Consider the following 21,673-nt stretch of genomic DNA (forward strand, 5'->3'; position numbering starts at 1 on the left):
ACTAAAACTAGTTCAACTTGTTCATACAAGACACATTCCTAAGTTTACTTTCCTTAAACAAACAAAAATTCCCAATTAAAAAAAACCCACAACATGACATTGTTAACGTCTTTTGCCATTTAAACTTTAACCTAATTTTTATATTACACTGATTGCAGTCATACAAATATGTTTGGTAAGGTAAATTTTTTGTTTTCTCTACCATTTAGGTTGACCAAGATAGATTTCAGTAAACTCTATGAAAAAGGAAAATTTTCTCTAAGACAATCATACCACATAATCATCATATTTGCGTAGAGTATAAAGAGATGTGTCAACTAATATTATGATCAATAGTAACTCACTCGTATAATAATTTATGTGATGATTATTATAACGTGATATAACGAATTTTTTTTTAATAATTGATAAACCTAACTCTCTCTCTTTTTTGATCAGATCTTTTCTTTTAATACAAACAATAGCCTAAATACAAATATTACCAATGATATCACGAGAGTTCGAACACGAATGATATGTAAATTGAGGTATTTTCCATTAGGCCCTGTTGGCTCTTTGTCGGTTTTGGTGGCCGCTTTGCGTTTACTGAGAAATAAAGGGGGCTATAAAACAAAGCTGCCAAAGACCCAAAAGCAAAGCAAAAGTTGAATTTTACAGAAACAAACACAATATGAGTGTGGGAGAAAATGGCGGTACGTCTCTGTGGTCTTTTTCTACGATGAAAGATTGAAATTTGGAAAAGGAATGGGAATGCCAGGAAATGCTTTTCCCTTCTTTTTTTAATATCCTAAAAGCTTCTCTGCAACCTTCCACAATCCACCAAGTAAGTGTTTACTAATATTGAGCTCAGCTCAGCTCGCAATCATTTTCCCTTTTTGACTTTCTCTTTTTTCATCTGTATCTCTCTGTTGCTTGATATTCCATTACAAAAGTTGGATTTTTTCTTCACTCTTTTAAGCTGAATGAAATCGAAGAATATTACTAATCTGCATAAGTGGATTTGGAATTTTCGGAAAACGACGAGTAGCTGTGGTTCTGGTTCTGCTGATTTCAGATTTACATGTTTTTTGAGGAAACAAGAGAGTAATTATAACGAATCACGATCAAAGCTGCTGAAGTTTCTTAATTTGGGGAAGCAATTTTAAAATTTTTTGGAACGCCTCTCTATGTTTCCATATTTAGAGGTTCGACTTTATTGGGAAAAAAAAAAGTTTTTTGTATTATTTTCTTTCATCTTGTACATGAAAATTATTGGTCTTTTCTGGACAGGCCTAAATGGAATTTCTTTGAGGGGTCTGGTTCCAGATATGAAAAACCCCAAAATTGTTTTTCGAGTTTATGGGTCAATCAATATGGTTTCTTGGTGACTAAAGAAGGAAGAGGCTTGGAGGGGTTTGTTGGAGATATGGATGAATTTCAGAGGAATTGAGGTTAAAATGTTAACGTTAGTCTGCTAGGCTGTAGTGTAGTGAGTGGGGCTTATTCAATGACCGACTTTCAGAGATTGCGATGTTAATGAATGTGAATTATTGGAGCTAAAAGGTTTGTAAAGTACAAGCAAGGTATATGAGAAAAGGTGGCGGTAATAAGTAAAAGAAAAAAACATTATTAGAAATAATTGAAGAGAGAGAGACAGAGGTAATATATACATACATGTTTAAAGGTGGTAAATTTCAGCTCAAAATTTGCGGAAAAATGGGGAACCCTTGCCCATCCTTACTATGGTTCTGGTTGGTTGTAGTTTCTGAATAGGTGGGGCTTGCTAAAAGTACTAGATTGAGAAGTAATGACTTGGAAATGTGGAATACAGTAGGTAAGGTTTGGATTTATGTAATCAGTTTCTTTGTTTTGGTCGAATGGAGTAGATGGGGATTTAGCTGCAGAAGATTTACGGTTGGAAAGTGGTTTGTCCGCCGTGAGATGCATCAGGCAGTTGTATATTTAATTCCTTGGTCTGCATAGTTGGGCAGATCTGAGCAGCCTTGCTTCTTCAACTCATCCATACTCAAAGAATTCAGCACTGTTTCTTGCAAGGGTATTTAGGATTCGCTTTCTTTTACAGCTTCATGCTCCACCACTGCAATATTCATGTTCTTGTTCTTTGACAAAGTTTAAGGAACTTTGTATTCTTATTGACAAAGTATAATGCAAGGTTATTAGTTAATTAATATTGTAGTGTATTTCCTCCCATTTTCTTGCTTCATATATGCTTGTGTATATACATTCTTATGTTGTGGTTATATGTTTGCAGCATCTGGTGACCAGTTACTTAATTTGCATTATCCAAAGACGGTTTTGAAGTAGTTTTATGAATTCTGTGTTGCTGATGGAGTGGAATGAAAAACCTCCTTCACTATGGGATTTGGAGAACCTTTTCATGTTTGGTGCAAAAGTAACTGACAATTCCAAGAAGTTACAACCAGCAGACTGGGGTATTGAAGGGGAACGAGGAATGAACTCTGAATCTTTCTATTCAACTGGGGGTGATGGGGGCAGTGGTGTTTCTGGCTCTGATTTAGGAGATGGCTCATCAAAAAGTTCAAAATCAGCTTCCGTCAGTTCTTCAGTTGGGGAAAGTAAGAAACCCAATTTCAACCTTGATGCTTTTGAAGGTTTCCCGAATGATTTCATTCATAAAAATGAATCAGCTAAAGCTGAGGCCCTTGGATCTTCTCCAACTCATGAGGTTTCAGCTGGGTCGGGTGAGCCACTGCTCAGTCTAAAGCTTGGTAAGCGGATGTACTTTGAAGATGTTTGTGCAGGAAATAATCCTAAATCCTCTTCCCTTTCTGTTAAATCCTCGTCAATGGCAAAGACAAAGAGGAGTAAGTCCACTGGTCAGAGTGCATTTGCACCACACTGCCAAGTTGAAGGCTGCAATATTGATCTGTCCTCAGCCAAAGATTACCACCGTAAACATAGGATTTGTGCTAATCATTCGAAATCTCCGAAGGTCGTTGTAGATGGGGTGGAACGTCGGTTTTGCCAGCAGTGTAGCAGGTAAGCCTTGTTAGAGACTTCTTTTACGATAATGTAACCCAGCAATTACTTGTTTTCTGATATTTTGTTGTTTGTTCCTCCTACTCTAGCCTAAAGATCGTCTAGATTATCTTGCTTATCTATTTGTCTTAATTGCATCAATGTTTTGTTCTTTAATGTTCAATTAGAATGAGCTTCAGTTCCTTCTTGGCTTCAAACATAGATCTTAATATGCATGAATCCTTTGTATGTTAAAGGTTCCATGGCCTTTCTGAATTTGATGAAAAGAAGCGAAGCTGTCGCAGGCGACTTTCTGATCACAATGCAAGGCGCCGTAAGCCACAGACAGAAGCACTGAGAAATCCGACAAGGCTGTCCTCATCACTGTTCAGTACAGGTTTTAAACTCATACTGAAATTCTTGTTCTTCATGCTGCTTACTGACATACATCAAATCATGATATAGGATGGAGCTAACTGCTTTTGATTTAAACAGTATGTTTTGATAATTGTTTTAGAGTAGTCAAGAATGCAAACAAGTGAATATGAGGCTTATAATTAATATGGGTTTAGTTCAAGTTAGGAATGAAAATGAGGCTTACCTAATTTATCTCACACTTCTTGAGCTTGAGCTTTGACCAAATCAAAATATGAAAAAGTGAAACCTTTGCGGAAATAATGCCAAAGGTTTATTCTTTTTCCTGTGAAAATGAATGAAACTGACGGGCCTCATATGGAGATTCAACTTCTTGACCGGTCACATGTTATGTTTCTATTGTATATTCTTTAATTTGTAATTGAGTTATTTAGTACAGATCCATATGAAGCATCATTCAAGAGACCAAATACTATTAGGGTCATTAATCATATTGTTGTTATACCATAGTTACCTGTTAAATTTGTGCTGATTTTGCTTACCTATGCAGATGAGAGGCAACAGATGAGCCTTGTTTTGGACCAAGCCCGAAGTGTTTACACAAGGCATCCCTCAAACTTAACATGGGATGGCGCATGCAGCTTCAAGTTTGGACAAACGAAAGAATATTTTCCAAAGCCTGCAAAAGGAGGAGGCACTGGCGGGCAGCTGAATTTGGCCAACAATGGAATACCAAGTTCAATAACAATGCTGTACCATGATTCCAGTAGGCTGTCACCTTCGAAGGGCACTGCCACTGAGGTTCTCAACCGAGGTCTGTTATACTTCAGTGTCTTATTAATCATGATAAATTTCTCATTTGCTATTTGTTAGTTCAACTGCCTGACATGAACCAGTCACTTTTACCCTCAATCCTGTCTTAACATTTGTTTGTTTTTCAACATAAGAAATGTCTGGATTCTCCGCGGTCACCAAAAAGCCAAATGAAAACATTGCTTGAACATTGCAAACCAGTGCTCCTGTTTGCTAATCCCAATTTAAGTGGATCACAGATCATTGTAGATTCATAGTTCATAGATCGTTCGTATCTATTAACAGGTCATGTAACTTTTATTTGGTGATGTTTGCAGGTGCTGAAGAATCTATGATCTCTTTCAACCTGGGTGCAACACAGGATTTTCATCGTGCTCTCTCTCTTCTGTCAACAAGTTCGTGGGTTTCAGGCGAGGCGAAACCTGTTGCACTTGATAATAATACCAACCAAAATTATCAGAACATCCCTCAACCTGGGATGCAAGCGATGACCCAAGGTTTGCCAGTCTCATCAGAGTACTGGCAAACTCAACATCTATCCCTTAATACCCAAGAAGCACATGTCTCCCACTCACACAGTAACGGCAGCAACCACTTCCAACAGGATCTTCATCAGTTCAAAGGGCCCTATGAGTTTGGTTATCAGACCAACCAATTCAATTAAATTCGATCCAAATGACTGTACTTTTTGCCACATAAATGTCACCCTTATCAAGGTTAGTTCCTTCACCAGAGTTTGTTTCTGCATTGCCCATCTGATCTCCGGTTGTACCTATAATGTTAATAACTAAGATTTGCATGTCCACATTCAAACCGAAATATCTAGAATATGGTTTTTCCATGGCCATTGTGTTTTTTCGACACCTTAATGTCGATGATTTTGCAAGTTATGACCCGTAGCTATAGCCTATATACATTTTGTCTGAGAAAAAGAAACAAGTACGCTGATAGTGGAGCCGCTGATAACATTGTTGTTATTGTGTGGTCATTGTCTCCCAGGAACTCAGCACTGCTTTGGTTTTACAACCGACAAGGTTTCAGATCCTGCATTGTGTGGTTGCGAATTCAAGAGCTGTCTGTTTAATTTAATTTAGATGTACCATGTTATGTCATAAATAAATAATTTGGAACTCAGCACGGCTTTGCTTTACATTGTGTGGAATATATTTTCTTATCCTCCTCCTGACCCAGAATGTTGTATGGAGGTACATTGGACCTTATTTTAATTTATAATGACTACTGGTACATCAAATTGAAGGGCAATGGATGACCCATATGGCCCTCCCTGAGCTCAGATTGCTTGCAAGTTTAACAGTGAAGGGAAAGAATCCGTGTCGACATTTATTTTCCCGATCATAGAGAGGGGGCCGTGCACATACGTAAATCTCTTGCCAAGAATACCATTTGAATGTGCATGTATTATTTATTCTTCTGATAAACAGCGGTTTTGACAAGTACTTTACAAAATGGTTATCCAACATAGAAACCCAGGAAGCTAAGCTAATGCAATACTAAAACAAAACTGATTTCTGGCCACAAGGTTCTTATTAGCAGTGCACAGCCTTGCTGTTCTCTATGTGGCGCCGACTCATGCTAAAGCCAGCAACCAGCGTCTGCCCGCCCCTTCCATCAAGTCTGCAACTTCGTCTTCCAAGAATCAACCACTTGTGTGGACAATAGTAAATGTAAATGAGCTCACCGCCATGAGAAAGAGCTTACCTGTCACTGGAATATATCCCAGTATGTCTCTATATCTCCGTTACATGTAATTTCTCCTCCCGCCCATTATGCCATTAAACCCCAAAAAGAAAAACAATAACAATATTGTGCCCAGCGCTATCCTATATTATTAAAAGGAAATAATACCTCAAATTCTTTTGTAAAAGTAACTAAAAAAAATGGCGAAGAAATCGGCTTGGTTCATTTTAAGTTCAAAAAGATATAACGACAATGTCATTAGAGTATGTTAAGTTGGGGAAGAACTAGATCTGAGATCCGAATGTAAGGAATAACTAGGTGTTAACTGTAAAGAACCAATGCCGTCATAGCACAAAGATGCAGCATATTTAAATAAACCAAAACCAGGAAATTTATCTCTTTTTTTTTTTTTTAAATGATCCGGTATGCTCAAATTAATCAAATTTCACTCAGAATCTTCAGACTTACACCAAAAGGACCCAATTTCTTTGTTGTATACGAGAAATCTATATTTTGTCGAGGCAACAAACACAGGGAAAGATGTATAATAGGGCACTCAACAGCCTGACAAGTAGGGCATGAAATCTAACGCTACTTCGGAAAGACAAGCAAAATGCCTCCTGTTGACTTCTTTCAGGTCGCGTTAATTTTAAGGTCACAAGACTAATGACGGCTAATGATGTGAAACTACCAGGACAGGAGGAATGGGCAACTCAAAAAAGAACTACATGCTCACCCCTTACAATCAACAAACCTTCTATCCCCAGTTCTAACACCATGAGACCTAATCAACCAAACGTGGGGGCTTCATATGCTTCTAACAGAAGCATCTGTTAAATCATAGATACTTCAATGATATGAGACAATTTGACATCATACGAAAACCAGAAAAAAAAGCAGACTACAGTAACCTTTTTAGCCAACTGGTAACATATCTTAAGTGGTAACATACCCACCAGAATAGATGAGTTGATTCCAAAAGTAAAGGGTCTAACTCATAGAAACCAGAACCAACCTGTAAAATCTTTGCCAGAAGGTACTGGCGGACACAAAATGCATTGTATGATCCACAAAGACCACAAATACCATACCAGTTAATACAACTTGACACAGATCATGAAAAGGTAGAGTAACTCGATAACCGCTGCAACATGACGACGACAAGACTGACTTTCAGACACCCATATTGAGCAATGCTGGATGACAACTCTGGACCTTCTCAACCCTCAAATATGTCCTAGTACTCACTGGAACAGTAGACAATTATAAATTAACCGATGCACTGGAGAAATACATAAAGAAAATGAAAGAGCTAGAATCAAAATCCATCTACAGTGAAAAAACAAATCACGCATAGAAGGAAACCCTTGAAATTGATCCATTAACACATATATTTCAGAAAATATTATGCATATCAAGTTTGTAACTTGTACACAAATCACCAAAAACAAAGATGATTCCAAACAACCAATAGAGATCCAGAGCAAATGTCTAATACAACAAACCTGATCATTTTCATCCGGGGCAGGTGAAGGGGACTTCTTTGATTCAGCTGGTTTGTCCGCTCCACAGTTCTGTCTGTTACACTTGGTTCTAAATGGATAGTTTATGTTATTACATTTCTCACACTTCCAGCTACCTTCTGGCATTTTTTGCTCTGGAAACCAAAATTGTTATTGAGTTAAACATGAGGACAAAAAAGTTCAAAGATTGAAGAACAAACGAGGAAAAAGACATCATTTAGGTGAAAATGGGGCATGGGATCAACTTACTAGAATTTTTGTCATTCTTTGCAGCCTGCTTTACAAGAGAATACATCACATGTCAGAAAAATCATAAAATATAGAAAATTTCATCCGCAAGAAAGACAAATAAAACATACAGAAAGAAAGGAAGACTCGCAAGAAAGACATAAATAAAACATACAGAAAAATCATAAAATATAGAAAATTTCATCCGCAAGAAAGACATAAATAAAACATACAGAAAGAAAGGAAGACTCGCAAGAAAGACATAAATAAAACATACAGAAAGAAAGGAAGACTTACACATATGCATATGTATAGATACTGAGAGAGAGAGAGAGAGAGAGAGAGAGAGAGAGAGAGAGAGAGAGCAATAGAGGGAGAGTGAGACCTGAGATCCAGGCTTTGGGGTATTGCACTTCCTCATGTTGCAAACAGTTCTAAATGAGAAGTTGATGTTTCCACATTTTGGGCATGTCCAATCATTATCACGTGTAGCATCTAAATGTGCAATAAAATCGAACAATCAATGATCATTTAACTTAAGTTTTCCATGATGTCCAAAATGATTTGATGTTCACAGGAAGACTATATTACTAACCTGCGCCCTTCTTTTGAGATTTATCATCTGGATAGAACCCTGGCCTTGGCCCCTGCACAAGAAAATTATAAATAAATTGTACAACATCCAAGAGCACGAATTCTGTAGCAAGTTCACAAAAAAATAAGGTTTCCTGTGGACTCTGGAAGGATGATATAGGAAAATTTTAAGATCCCAGAGAATACCAAATATAGTAAAAGGATGGATGGCATCATAAAATAGCAATGGAAACCATACATCAACAAATTGTTCCAGGGCTTGATGATGCCTAAATATGGAGCATGAAATCCAAAAGCAAATGCATACGAGCTAGTACCCAATTCTAACAATAACAGTAGACTTTTGTACATACCATAGGACCAGGGCCCATGGGCAGACCTAGGCCATACCGTTCCATCATAGGGGGCATACCATACATTCCACCTGCAAGATTAGAGAATAACGAATGAAGAACCATAAGACACTAAAAACCTAAATGGAACCAACACAAGCAAGGATACAGCAACATGGGAATATCAGAGCACTGTAAATGGGAAAAAATTAATAAGAAAAGATTCAGTGTACTAATATATCCATAACCCAGCAAGGAAAAAAAAAAGCAGAATCATCACAAAGGGATAAATGAACAAAGCATACCATTTCCAATCATGGATCCGCTAGAATAAGGTGTTGGTCCAGACAAATGCAGAGGTCTGTAGGGGCTGCCTGTAGACAGGCGGCTGCCGTAGTTGTAATGATATGCTGATCCCCCAGAAAATGGAACATCATAGGGTGGAATAGATGATCCATTGAAGAGAGAGGAACCATATGGTGGGACACCAAGATACATTGAAGAGGGTGCAGCAGAACCCACATAAGGAGCAGCAGATGAGTAACCTTGTGGGGCTTGGAAAGGCTTAGCAGCAGATTTCTGAAAAAGTACAAAACTTGATCAAAACTTGATCTTGATATCTGTATATAATAGAATTAAAATATCAATCCTATAAACATAATATACAAATCTTGAAACCATCACATTCATAACCCTCGAAATAAAAACGGGATACTAACATGTCAACCAAAATGAACAAAAAAATGTATTGTGACCATCACAATCAGCAAAGTAACATCAGTGTTTAGGACAGTTGTGGTCGGACTCTTACTGAGTTATGATCCGCTGGCCTTGGCTGAGTGCAATTACGCATATTGCAAGTCGTTCTAAAGGAAAAATTAACATTTCCACAGCTAGGGCAGGTCCAATCATCTTCCCTTCTACTACCTACAAACACCACGTATAAGAATAATGAACTCCAAAATCATAACATCGAAAATTATACACATGGACTAAATCCCTAAAATACACATTCAAAGCATAACGAAGCAATACACGCATATATACATTCCAGATCTTCTACTTACATAAACTTTGAGGCTCCCAGGCAAAAATTATAATACCAACACCAAAGCCGAATCACAGGGACCACAATGCACAAAAAATTTAAATTTAAATTTAAAAAATGCATACCATCGGTTCTAGCACGCTTGGCTGCTGAAGAATTTCTGTTGTCAACCTGAACACCAAGAAATACGAAGCTTAAAGAAATCAACTTCGTCCGGCGCACTGAAAACCCTAACCATGGCTTCGTCGCCGTGATTTGGGGAAATCCCCAATGTAAAAAAGAGAGGGGTTGAGAGGAGAGGAGAAGCTCGATAAATTGAACGAAATGGAAGATGATTACCTGAGACATATCGGCGGCGAGATATTTGATTCGGATTCGAGTGCCAGGAGAATGCAATTTGCCCTACAACAGAAACGACGGTGGCGTACGGGACTCTCGACAAAGATATTGTGAGGGTTTTTCTGCGCGCACCGTTTCGCGTTATTACGTGTTGGATTGTGGGTCCCGCTATGATGGACGGTCCAGATAAATCTGACTAGGATGACCATTGAAAAAAGAGTAACGCGTCCACTTAAACATGTAGAATTTTTTTTTTGAGAGATTCACTATTATATTCAATATATGAGCTCAAATTATAAAAAAAACTTCTTATAAAATGGACTTTAGAAACACATAACAAAAGGGCTTTTAACTTTTTTTAAATTACAAAACTGTCATTAATTTCTTAAAACAAACCCAACCCAAAAACCTCATAAAAAAGTCCAAAACACTCAGTAGGGCATCAAAGTAATTTACTAATCAAAATTAAATTCAATAGGACCAACTATCATTTTTTGGTTTTTTTTTTTTTGTTTGTTTATAGAAATTAAATGGTTTAGGGTGTATTTATAGTTTTAGTGCTAAGAATGGGTATATGACTAAATATCTTTTCTTCTTTTTTTGTCATAAACATGTAGTCTTTTGGAGCCATTTTTCATTCCTCCAAATCACAAAACATATGAAAAGAAAAGAAAAGAAAAGAAAAGAAAAAATCATTAAAAAATAAAAAGACATATATCTCTAATCACATGTCAAATTTCAATTAACATGTAAATATAAATAGCTACGTTCTATTAGAAGCATTATATATACGCTTATTTATGTACATGCCCCTTGTGCTTTCAAACTTGTCTCAGATTACCACCTGTGTTTGCAAACATCTCAAAATACCCCCCAACCTTTGAAAAACAGTCTCACATTACCCGTTCCGTCAGTATTATAGACGTTCCGTTATGTGCTTTGGGCCCCACTTCGTTTTAATCTTTAACCTCTGCGAATAAGAGTTTTTCAATTCTAAGAAAGGGGGAAATTGGGTATTTGGGTGAGAAGGGGAAATTGGAGAAGAGGGCTTAGGGTTTGTGAAAATCTGATGTGAGCTTCGATTTTGGGAGAATGCGTCAATTTCTCCACTTCTCTAGGTTTCTTGTTTTGCTTACGTGACTGAAAACATTTTTGAAAGCTTGAGGTCAAATAAGAGAGAGACATAGGTTCATCTTCTCCATCCCTCCCCAAAGCAGATGCCACTGAATCATTCTCATTTCTCGTTTCTGAGCAACCATTTATTGGTTCACCCACATCTAAATCATTTTCCAGTGTTATGATATCATCTAAATTAGACCTGTCAGGTGATATAGTGAGAGGCCCTTCAGAATGGGGAATTTCGGAACTTGTAGCTGGTGCTTCGATGATTGGCTTTGATTGCTCACTGCTTCCCGTAAATGAGTGGAAAGGAAAGTTCATTAACGACCTAATTTGCTCCAACTTGTCTTCCTTATTTTTTTGCACTTGAACACTTACTCCGGTAACCTACAACAGAAATAGACAATCATTGTAAGACCAAAGCTTTATGAGCAAGAAACAAACAATATAAAATTTCAAAGAAAGCCAATGGTTTTAAAACCTTTGTTGAATCTAATAAACAGGCATTGCTGCTTGCTTCTCTGCTTTGCCACAGAACAATATTCTGTCTAGGAAGCACAGAAGTGTTGCTACTGCATTTAATCTTTCCTTTCCCATTTTCACCACCCATTCTTCCAAAATCGAAGCCCACCTCAGATTTTCACAAATCCTAAGCCCTCTTCTCCAATTTCCCCTTCTCACCCAAATACCCAATTTCCCCATTTCTTAGAACTGAAAAACTCTTATTCGCAGAGGTTAAAGATTAAAATGAAGTGGGGCCCAAAGTACATAACAGAACGTCTATAATACCGACGGAACGGGTAACATGAGACTGTTTTTCAAAAGTTGGGGGGTATTTTGATACGTTTGCAAACACAGGTGGTAATCTAAGACAAGTTTGAAAGCACATGGGGCATGTACATAAATAAGCCTTATATATATATATAAGCCAACCGAACTTTTGTACAAAAAGGCAAACTTACCACTTTAGAGTATTTTCAAAGGAAATGTTAAATTGCCACATGGACATGAAATGACCAAAAATAATAATTAAAGTTACTCTAATCGAGTAGTCAAATTCATGTAAGATTTGAAGGCTGGAAAATATATGTAAAAAATAACATATCAAAAAACTTGATGTGACCCCTCCGCCACCCTCTGGTGTGGCTTCTCCGCCACCCTCTGGTGTGGCTTCTCCGCCACCCTCTGGTGTGGCTTTTACTTTTCTTTGCTTTCGTTTAGTTTGGTGTGTTTTTTCTCCTCTGTTTTCCTTGATGTTGGCCCAGATCTCCTCAATCTCTTCTCTCCCACTCCTTTACAGCCATTTCACCTCTCTCTCCCTCTTGTCCTCTCATCCACCTACCCCCCTTCAGGCCACTTCTCTTCCCCTTCCACGAACTCTTTAACCCTAAAACCCTTCATTTTTCCTAGGTTCTGCTTGGTTGTCTCTTGGTTTGTTGGTGCTGCTCATCTCCTACACTCCATCCTCAAATCAGAGCTTTTGCTCTGGAGGCGTTGGCTCTGTAGTTTAATGGTCAATTTTGACCAATCCATAGATCGCTTGAGCTTGATGCACGGTGGTGGCTTGCTTCCCCGAATCCACGCTCTTCAGATCTCCTTTGTCGGTTCTCTTGGACCTTCCTCTACTGGCGGCGACGGCAGATCAGGTGGCAGCGGCGGCGACTGCTTAGTTCTTGGGAGTGTTTTTAGGGTTTTGTTTGTCTTAGGGTTTTTTTGTTGTGTTGGGCCTAAAGTATGTGTATTATGGTTGGGCTTTTATTTTGTTTGGTTGTGCTTTTGTTTTTTGTTTTGTTTGTTGTATTGGGCATGTTTGTAACTTGTTATGTTATTGGAATATCCTTTCCTTCGACCAAAAAAAAAAAAAAAACTTGATGTCAAATATTCTTTTAATATTTTTTCAGTCATGGACGAATCCCACTATCATTTACTATATTTAAAAAATTTATGCATTATATGGACTCTATTTGCTTTAAAAAATATAATTTAGAATTCCAATATAGCATTAAATGTATTATTTTTTTATTTCATATGGGTATAATTGAAAAATTAAACAAACTTTGTTTTACATTCTTACGCAAATTAAATATGGAAAATGAAATAAAGTGGTATTTTCTAGTTACTTTCCTAGTGTTACCAAACATGGGCAAGTAATCTTCCATTTCTCATCCCTTAGAGCACTTCCACCCGTGCAGGCCAGCACAGGCAGAAGGCTCCCCAGCCCCCAAAAACAAACTCTAGTGGTGAAGGCTAGCCCAGGCAAGGAGTGGGCTCCATCAGCCTAGGCTGCTGCCTGGGTTTGTTGATGTCAGCATGACATCATCGACCAATTTAAATACCCAAAAATTTTTATTAAAAAAACCAAAAATTTTAGATTTTTATTTTTATTTTTATTTTTATAAATGCCTAGCCAAGTTCTTCACTTCTCACACCAAAACTCCATACAAATTCATCAGCTCATATCTCATGTGAATAGTATTTGCCTTTACTTGCCATGGCAATGGGTGGAAAAGCAAAATAAAAAGGGTAGGGCAGTCACTATTCACATGAATAGTGTATGCCCTTACTTGCCCTTACCCTTTTCCATGGCACCATGGATGGAAGTGCTCTTAGAGTATTTCCACTCATTTGCCATGGCAAAAGGCAAGGGGTGACAATGGTTGTTACTATTCACATGAATAGTGCTTGCCCCAGTATATCTTTTGTTGGTTTTCCACCAATTGCCATGACAATCCAAAGGCAACTATTATTCACATGAGATATGAGGAGAGGAATTTGTATAGAGTTTTGGTGTGGAAAGTTAAGAATATGGTTAGGTATTTATAAATAAATAAAATTTTGAAAATTTTGGTATTTTTTCAGAATTTTTTTCTATTTTTTTTCTTTGATGGCGTTATAGCCGTTATGCAACAGCTTGAGCTGTTCTTGGCTTCGGGCCTGCCAGGGTTTGGTGGAGTTCACACCTTGTCTGGGCTGTTTTGTACCGCTGAAAACAGCTTCACGAGCCTAGGCCCCCTCTTGCCCGAACTGGAGGGTGCAGTGAAAATGCTTTTAAGAAAAGACATAGGAAATTATTTCACATCAAAACTTTTATGTGAACCAAACATGGCCTAAATGTCAAATTACCACATAAGCCATCAAATTCAAATCTAACACTTTGTATTTGATATTTCATTTAGCGATGCACTTTGGATTTGATATTTCATTTGAACATACATGTTGTTGTATAATTAAGGGTCGCATGATCGCATACCAATAAATGCACTCGGTTCTGTGTACTGGCTGATATGGTAGCAGCCCTGTTGAGTGCTGACTTTGACTGCATGAGTGCGGATTAATGGCACTAGTGCAATAGTAACAAGAACCCGGTAGAGACACTCGAGAAAACGATTCAATTTTTTGTATTTACAAATAATTGTAATTGCTAAAAACCCTTTCACCATTTTCTGTTCTGACTTTTAATTTAACATCCATGAAATCTAACCCCCAGCTCATGAGTAATAGTTTTGAATGAAGTTTTGAGTTGTAATTGGCTTCAATTATTGACTTTTCATGTCAAATTAGAAATGAGATATTCAATCAATATGGGTTCTTAAAAAGTTTTTGTTGTACTTTGTTCAAACTTTAGGAAGAATATGCGCAGCGAATACTGAAATATTGAACATTCTCAAGAATTATGAAGCTAAAATTGGGACATGAAACGCTTGGCATGAAGCTGACCAAGATGAAACACGAAACACAGAGACCAAGTCAAGGAAACAACACATTGCCTCAAAGGCAATCAAATGTTAAAAAGAGTCCTAAGATTGCGCAAAAACAACCAAGAATTAAAGGACTTGGAATACTCTACTACTACCCCTCAGCAGAGGACCTTCACACACACACACTCTCATATGCTTAAACAAAGAGATTAGAGATTGATCCAACAACAGGGAATGTAAAGAAAAGGACGGCCACAGCCGTTGCCATCAGACCGGCATGGTGGGGTCCGAGCTTGGTAATTCCATTAGAGTCGCTGGCCTTCTCCGGTGCTGATTTTCCGGCAGGTGCAGAAGGAGTTGCTGTCGATGAAGCATTATTATTGAAGATAGCAGCCTCTGGTGAGCCAGCAGGTATGCCTAGAAGCTCTGGTGATTTACAAAAAACAAAAGCACAATGCAAAGTAAATTAGCTAACTTTAATTAAAGATGCATCTATCAAAATATATAGCACATTGAATTGTAGAACATTAATGCACCTAGAGAAGGATAGTGACCACACATCAATAAAAATGAGGTGGAGGGTAAAAAGTTGACATTATACATAATACAAAGGAAACCTATTTCCTATCATATATCTCAATCATTCATCTATAAACATATATGTTAGTATAGTAACCCTAATCAAATCAACATATATACCATATTTATGCGCGGCCTTTCCACATTACTTTTAACATTATGAAAATGCTAGAAAGATGACCGATCGACTCTCGACAATTCTAACTCTAGGTCGGCATTTTCAAATCTCTCTTCAATAATGCTACATGCTAGGTGTCAATGTGATCCATCTTTCTTTTTTTTGGTCAAAATGTGATCCATCTTTCTAGTTGGGCGTTGGGCGTTGGGCGTTGGGGCAGTGGCTAGGTGGGCCAATTTAGGACACGTTGGAGTTAATCTGAGACGCAAGTGTCAATTGCCTGCCCTTGCAGCTAGGTTAGACATAAATGAAACATGTTTTAAGATTTTATATTTTTTCTTACCCAAAAAATATAAAGAAAAGGCAAAAGAAGCTCAATACTTGACAATGACCTCAAAGGAAAAGTAAAGGGTATATATTTTGTCCAAAATTTGGAAAGGATTGTTGAGCATATAATATATATATACAATATTTTATTACTACCCAATTTTACTATTAATTATCATGTCACTTTGCTTTGTTATCTTGATGAGTCTTTTTCTTTTTCTTCTAAATTTTCTTCTCTCTCTTCTCGTAAGACATTTATGTATATTCGCACTTTCCTACCAACCAACCTACACTTAAAATGGTGGCCGAAACCCTTTCCCACCAACCTACACTTAATACCCCAAGTCCAATCTATCCACAGCAGCATATTAAAACTCAACACAAATAATCTAAATAAACCCACATAACATTAATTACTAAGTATAAATTAACTTCCAATTAGCTAGGGTTGCATGCATCTTAAAACTAATTAAGCACTTCTTCTCTCCTTAGTTATGGTCTCTAAACTAGAACTATAACATTAATTATTTTAAACGACATCGTCTTCAGTTCAGTCACAAATGAAGAGAGAGAGAGAGAGAGAGAGAGAACGTGTACTCACTAGGACAGTCGGTGGCGCTGGCGTTTTTCAAGCTGCATGCAGTGGGGAGCTGAAGCAACTTGGCCACCTGGATCCCCATCTTCTTGATCTCGTCGCTGCCGCTGTTGACCTGCTGTATGACGTAGCACAAGCACTCCGGCTCGCTCTCCCTTATCCCCTTTACCGACTCGCAGCAGTCCTTCGTCGGCGTCTCCGCTTTCCCCGTCGCATAGCTCAGGCACACCGCCACCTTCTGAAACTGGTTGCTACACTTCTGCGCCACAGTCGCGGCCGCACTCGCCTCACTCACCGAACCAACGATCAAAAGCAACGCCACCACCAACATCTTCCTCATCATCTTCTTCAACTAGCAAGCTTGATATGAAATTTAGAAGGTATGATATAAATAAGGGAAAACGAAAATCTATGGAGGGTTTGGACAGACTCTGACTCTATTTAGCCTTTAATTTATTGAAGGAAGGGGAGTTGGGTGTTGTGCGCTTTTAATCTGGGCCGTAAACGTCAGCATCATGGAAGGAGGCTGTTTTTTGGAGATTTAAATGGAGGCCCGTTGGGGTGGTTGTGGTGGCAATTAAAAGCCTCTGCAATGCATGCAGCTGATGTTGTTGTTCTTGAATTTATTCAAGTGAAATGTTACTCTGTTCACATTTGTATATTGTATTCTCACATAAGCTGCGGTGTATAGCTATATCAATTAAAAAATATCAATAAATTATAAAAAATATATATATTAAATTAATTTTAATTAATATAGATTTTCACCTTATTTTATATACCACATAACATAGTATAGTATGAGAATGTGGTATACAAATATAATAAGAGTAGTATTATTCTTAGTATGAGAATGTGGTATACAAATATAATAAGAGTAGTATTATTCTTTGTATAATTGTATTTGTAGACGAAAGAGAGGGAGAAGAGATGAGCTTTGCTTTTAATGAAGGAAGTTGAGCTGTAGCGCACACAGGTGTCGTGCCATTGGCCACGTGGCAGCTCCGTGATGTGCGAGATTTAGGAAGATGGAATGGTTGGAGTTTTCTCCTCATCGGGAGTTGTTTTTCGCAATCAACGGCTCAGATTGTGACCTGGTCTGGTGAGCGAGGCCATACGACAACAATTATTGATTGTAATTCATGGGCCCAGACGCCCATCAAAACTCCACCTAAATTTGGGCATTTTCCCATTAGAAATAGAAAGTCGTAACATATTTATTTGTACCATAAAAAAGTCATTTAGCGTCTTTTGGGAAAAAAGTCATAACTCATGGTAAAACTAAATACTTGATTTAATTTGTTGAGTGTTTGTCCCCAAATGGAAAGTAATAATAATTAAAAAATAGTTTCAATAATGAACGAGTTAACATATACTAATAACCTAACAATAACAAACACCGACACTTGTTTTTAAAGGTACAATGTTGGTGTTAGATTTTGGTAAGACACTACCATTTCATCGCTTAGTGGATAGCGACAATTTGATTTCACAATACGCAATTGGAGGACTTGTAAGTACTGTGGTCGTTTTATGGGCCGGCCCTGAAAATATTGGATTGGACTTTTGACTTCGGAATAGAACTTGGGTCGAGTCTTGTCGTATGGAGTCTTGTCAAACAAGGCATAAATTCACAAGCCCAACATGTATATATATATATATATATATTGTATATTGTCAAAACATTTTTATAGATATTTTATAGTAATTATGATATAGGACGTTGAAGCACGTTTGAAAGCAGCATGCACACCTTAACATTTGATCAAAATTACTTATCAAATTTATATATAAAGACATTTTGCTGGACTTGAAATTATTTTATTTATTTATCTAAGAAAAATGATAGTCTTTAAACAACTCTATGTTACGGAGGTGTGGGAGATCGAACTAGGATGCAAACTTGAGACCCGTAGGCTTTGAATCCTTAACCAAAAAGAGAAGGAAAGAATATCTAATCCATTCTTTTATACAAGGAGAAGTCATTACTTTTATAAAGAATAATGAATTATTAGCAACTTTCCATAATGGTATGAACTCCTTATCCTCTGCTACACTTGTTCCACCGCAAACTCTCTCTCTCTCTTTTCACCTGCAAATTGATATTTGGCCTCAAACAACACAATAAAATTTGAAACTGAAGCAAAGGAAAGGAAAATCCAAAACAAACTCAAAGAAGCAACATCATGAATAGTCAACTACCTATTGAAAAGGCAAATACCAAACCACAGTATCTAAAATTATATCCCTTCCACTATTTAAGGAAAAATTCCCCACCAAAATCCGTACGCCTTTGTCTGAATTTGAACTGTACTTGCAGTAATAGCAGCACAGTATGGGGATAAAGCAAGTCCACGTGCCCATTTCTGACTCGCCATTTCAAAACTGGATGATGGAAAAAAATATCAAAGCTTAGTCAACTTTTGCGCCACCCAAAGACAGACCAGACAAGACATGTTGTACTGCGAAAACGTGCATATCGTATTTGCCCACTGCCTCGCTAATATTTAATTTAATTAATGTAGAGCAGAGGTGTTGTTACTTTCAAAATCTTTATCTAAATTAACCTTTGCCTATGAGTCTCTCATTCCCGTTCTCCAACTTTATATATCATAACCCAAAGCCCCTCCTCAATCGCCAAATCCTAAATTCCAGTTTATTTACATTATTCGATACATTTTCCTTTCTTTTTTTATTAAATTATAAAAGTTATTGATAATATATTCTTAAAAATGAAGGTTCGCAGTTCTTTATCGGAGAGGCCCGGGTTCCTCGCCGTCGTTTTGCTTATCCTCATCGGCGTCGGGCTCGTCATCTCGAGTTTCAGCCGCGTGGGGACCTCCATGCTTTGCTCGCTGGCTGGCCCCACATTTCTCCGCCCAGTAGACGAGAACTACTCTCCGACGGGGATCCAGCTCCAAGCCATTCTTCACTACGCCACGTCGCGCCAGACCCCGCAGCAATCGCGCGGCGAGATCGGCGTCTCCTTCGAGGTCCTCAAGGCTCGCGCGCCGTGCAACTTCCTCGTGTTCGGTCTCGGCTTCGACTCGCAAATGTGGGCGTCGTTCAATCCACGTGGCACGACGCTGTTCCTGGAGGAGGACCCCAAGTGGGTCCAGACCGTCCTCAAGGACGCGCCGCATCTCCGGGCGCAGACGGTGCGCTACCGCACGCACCTCAAGGAAGCGGACCATCTCCTATCCTCGTACCGATCCGAACCGTCGTGTTCTCCGTCAGAGGCGGTCCTGCTTGGCAACGCGCAGTGCAGGCTGGCGCTGAACAACCTGCCGGACGAGGTGTACGAGAGGGAGTGGGACCTGATCATGATCGACGCGCCGCGCGGGTATTTCCCGGAGGCGCCGGGGCGGATGGCTGCTATATTCTCGGCAGCTGTGATGGCGAGGAGGAGGCAGGGATCTGGTGTGACGCACGTGTTCCTGCACGATGTGAATCGGAGGGTGGAGAAGGTGTATGCGGAGGAGTTCCTGTGCAGGAAGTACTTGGTTAAGGCCGTGGGGAGGCTCTGGCACTTTGAGATTCCCTCCGCCGCTAACGCGACGGAAGTTGACGGCGCACGCTTTTGCTAGCACGCGGCGCGTACAGTATTGGGTGCTCAATTCTTTTTCTTTTATTTTAATTTTATGTTACCTTTTTTTATTATAAAAATTATAAAGCGGTTTACACTTATGCTCCGTTTGGATGAAGAAATTGCAAATTACATAGAATTCTAAAATGACGGAATTTAGATTTCCGTCATTTCAATTTCTGGCAATTGAAGATTTCAGCGTTTGGATTTATGTATGTCGAATTTTGTAATCGATAGAAATTGAAAATTTCAATGTTTGGATAGCTCATTTAAATTGTAAATGATAGAAATTAAATATTTCGAAAGAACAAAAAAACTGATAACCAACATAGAAGGTATTCCTCGAAATATAAAATAACATATATATCGTTTGATGAACTAAATAACTCAACTTAAGCAAACAGAGCATATTAGCAACCCAAATCACTCCCCGTGCAATAAACATCAATAACATACTCTCTTTTTTCTTAATTGGGAGTGCCTTCAACATCTGAAATTGTTTGTCATTTTCAATCAGCCAAGCACATGCTTTGAGTTGTTCCATTGGATCAAGGTTCTTAGTATCAGCACAGATAAACTCTTCAAATGATAAAGCCATTCTAGCAATCGAATCAGCAATAACATCTTTGACATCACCTCTTTTATATGTAGGAAGAATATCAGAAGAATTTGATGCACTATTTCTTCTCTTTTGACCATTTGTTGAGGTTAGTGAAATATCATCAATAACATGAAATATCAGCGCCCTCTCCAGTGGCTCTATCTTTGCCACACAAATCTACTATATCATCCTAATTTTCTGTAACTTTAAATCGAAAACCTCTAGCATCGTCATGAGACTACCAAACAAATAATCAAAGTCAAATAAGAATGGGAGAAGACCAAAATCGATTTTTAGCAGCATATAACAATCAACAAAGCTTTTCGTTTCCTTACAGAGTATATGAAAAGCTTTTCAGCAACATAGGCTTTTTCTTCAGAGTAAGGAAACGAAGGGTAAAACTTGAACAAGGCGATAACATAAAGCGATAAAGCTAGCAAACAACTACAGAGCTGTACCATAAACACAAATCACACACCAATATCCATGGGCATAAAATATTTTGTTAAAACTTCCCAAAATCCAGCCATAGTGCCGCAAAGATCACAAAACCCATTCAACACATATTCATAAATTTAGTCAGAAACACCCAATTTTGATAGCCATTTAGAAACCGTGGTAACCCTGAAATAGAAAAACATAAATTGAAGGAGAGAAAGGCTTGAGGACTAACCTTCAAATTTGATCCAGATAGATGTGTACTTTTTTTTTTAATTTAATGAAAAGGTTTGCGGTTTTTTTTTTAATGTAAGTTTTGGCACACTGGAAAATATGAATTCCCGCACTATGGAAATTGTGAAATGACGCTTATTTTGGTGGAAATTAAACTCGGGAATTTGATGCCTCAATTTCCACAATTTTTTTCGCGCGTCATTTAATAAATTCCGCGCTTAAGTTGCCAAACAAGGGAATTGTCAATTTCTCCTCTTAAATTCCGGACTTTTAGCTAAATTCCGAGTTATTTTCCCTCATCCAAACGGAGGGTTACAGTATGATAATGGACAGTTCATTCTAACCATACTACTCGGAGGGATTATAGTAAAACCGATGAAATGATTCGTACTGGGCCTGTAAGGTAAGATTCGGTGAAAAGGAAGATAATTTTAAATTAATTATGATAT

The 21,673-nt window shown here is 38.1% G+C and overlaps 4 protein-coding genes across 8 annotated transcripts; 2 read left to right on the plus strand and 2 right to left on the minus strand.

The window, feature by feature from the left end:
• Window positions 1-616: 616 nt before the first annotated feature.
• Window positions 617-5,473, plus strand: LOC110769370 (squamosa promoter-binding-like protein 2). 3 transcript variants are annotated; one of them, XM_088244529.1, is made up of 6 exons: window positions 617-823; window positions 2,252-3,000; window positions 3,237-3,376; window positions 3,905-4,168; window positions 4,485-4,883; window positions 5,167-5,473. In XM_088244529.1, the coding sequence occupies exons 2-5, from the start codon at window positions 2,309-2,311 to the stop codon at window positions 4,829-4,831; spliced, it is 1,443 nt and encodes a 480-aa protein (XP_088100655.1). In that variant the 5' UTR covers window positions 617-823; window positions 2,252-2,308; the 3' UTR covers window positions 4,832-4,883; window positions 5,167-5,473. The 3 variants fall into 3 exon arrangements, with proteins under 3 accessions (XP_088100655.1, XP_088100656.1, XP_088100661.1); XM_088244530.1 differs by lacking the exon at window positions 617-823 and adding an exon at window positions 861-2,152; XM_088244535.1 differs by lacking the exon at window positions 617-823 and adding an exon at window positions 861-2,035.
• A 1,304-nt stretch (window positions 5,474-6,777) lies between these two features.
• Window positions 6,778-10,057, minus strand: LOC110769385 (Ran BP2/NZF zinc finger-like superfamily protein). Of its 3 annotated transcripts, none has more exons than XM_088244543.1 (10): window positions 9,930-10,057; window positions 9,716-9,761; window positions 9,354-9,469; window positions 8,848-9,121; window positions 8,564-8,634; window positions 8,212-8,263; window positions 8,002-8,111; window positions 7,638-7,662; window positions 7,371-7,522; window positions 6,778-7,147 (listed from the first exon to the last, which is right to left on the minus strand). In XM_088244543.1, the coding sequence occupies exons 1-10, from the start codon at window positions 9,936-9,938 to the stop codon at window positions 7,136-7,138; spliced, it is 867 nt and encodes a 288-aa protein (XP_088100669.1). In that variant the 5' UTR covers window positions 9,939-10,057; the 3' UTR covers window positions 6,778-7,135. The 3 variants fall into 3 exon arrangements, with proteins under 3 accessions (XP_088100669.1, XP_021829034.1, XP_088100666.1); XM_021973342.2 differs by having other exon boundaries at window positions 6,778-7,112; window positions 7,638-7,665; XM_088244540.1 differs by having other exon boundaries at window positions 7,638-7,665.
• A 4,635-nt stretch (window positions 10,058-14,692) lies between these two features.
• Window positions 14,693-16,961, minus strand: LTPG1 (glycosylphosphatidylinositol-anchored lipid protein transfer 1). The gene is made up of 2 exons (XM_021973801.2): window positions 16,372-16,961; window positions 14,693-15,172 (listed from the first exon to the last, which is right to left on the minus strand). The coding sequence occupies exons 1-2, from the start codon at window positions 16,706-16,708 to the stop codon at window positions 14,943-14,945; spliced, it is 567 nt and encodes a 188-aa protein (XP_021829493.1). The 5' UTR covers window positions 16,709-16,961; the 3' UTR covers window positions 14,693-14,942.
• Window positions 16,962-18,919: 1,958 nt separating this feature from the next.
• LOC110769358 (glucuronoxylan 4-O-methyltransferase-like protein (DUF579)) lies at window positions 18,920-20,137 on the plus strand. Its single transcript, XM_021973311.2, has one exon. It carries the CDS (start codon window positions 19,098-19,100, stop codon window positions 19,950-19,952), a length of 855 nt encoding a protein of 284 aa, XP_021829003.1. The 5' UTR covers window positions 18,920-19,097; the 3' UTR covers window positions 19,953-20,137.
• Window positions 20,138-21,673: the final 1,536 nt, after the last annotated feature.

Source organism: Prunus avium, chromosome 1 (genome assembly GCF_965620075.1).
Source record: "Prunus avium chromosome 1, drPruAviu1.hap1.1, whole genome shotgun sequence".
NCBI lineage: Eukaryota > Viridiplantae > Streptophyta > Magnoliopsida > Rosales > Rosaceae > Prunus > Prunus avium.

Excerpts from the sequence above, each read along its gene's own strand:
- LOC110769370 (XM_088244529.1), top strand. The coding sequence starts at position 2,309 with ATGAATTCTGTGTTGCTGATGGAGTGGAATGAAAAACCTCCTTCACTA. Across the intron at positions 3,377-3,904 it reads CTCATCACTGTTCAGTACAG|ATGAGAGGCAACAGATGAGC; the intron begins GTTTTAAACTCA and ends TTACCTATGCAG. Across the intron at positions 4,169-4,484 it reads CACTGAGGTTCTCAACCGAG|GTGCTGAAGAATCTATGATC; the intron begins GTCTGTTATACT and ends TGATGTTTGCAG.
- LOC110769385 (XM_088244540.1), bottom strand. Across the intron at positions 9,122-9,353 it reads GGCCAGCGGATCATAACTCA|AAATCTGCTGCTAAGCCTTT; the intron begins GTAAGAGTCCGA and ends GTACTTTTTCAG. Across the intron at positions 7,523-7,637 it reads AAAGAATGACAAAAATTCTA|AGCAAAAAATGCCAGAAGGT; the intron begins GTAAGTTGATCC and ends TTTGGTTTCCAG.
- LTPG1 (XM_021973801.2), bottom strand. The coding sequence starts at position 16,708 with ATGATGAGGAAGATGTTGGTGGTGGCGTTGCTTTTGATCGTTGGTTCG. Across the intron at positions 15,173-16,371 it reads CAGCGCCACCGACTGTCCTA|AGCTTCTAGGCATACCTGCT; the intron begins GTGAGTACACGT and ends GTAAATCACCAG.
- LOC110769358 (XM_021973311.2), top strand. The coding sequence starts at position 19,098 with ATGAAGGTTCGCAGTTCTTTATCGGAGAGGCCCGGGTTCCTCGCCGTC.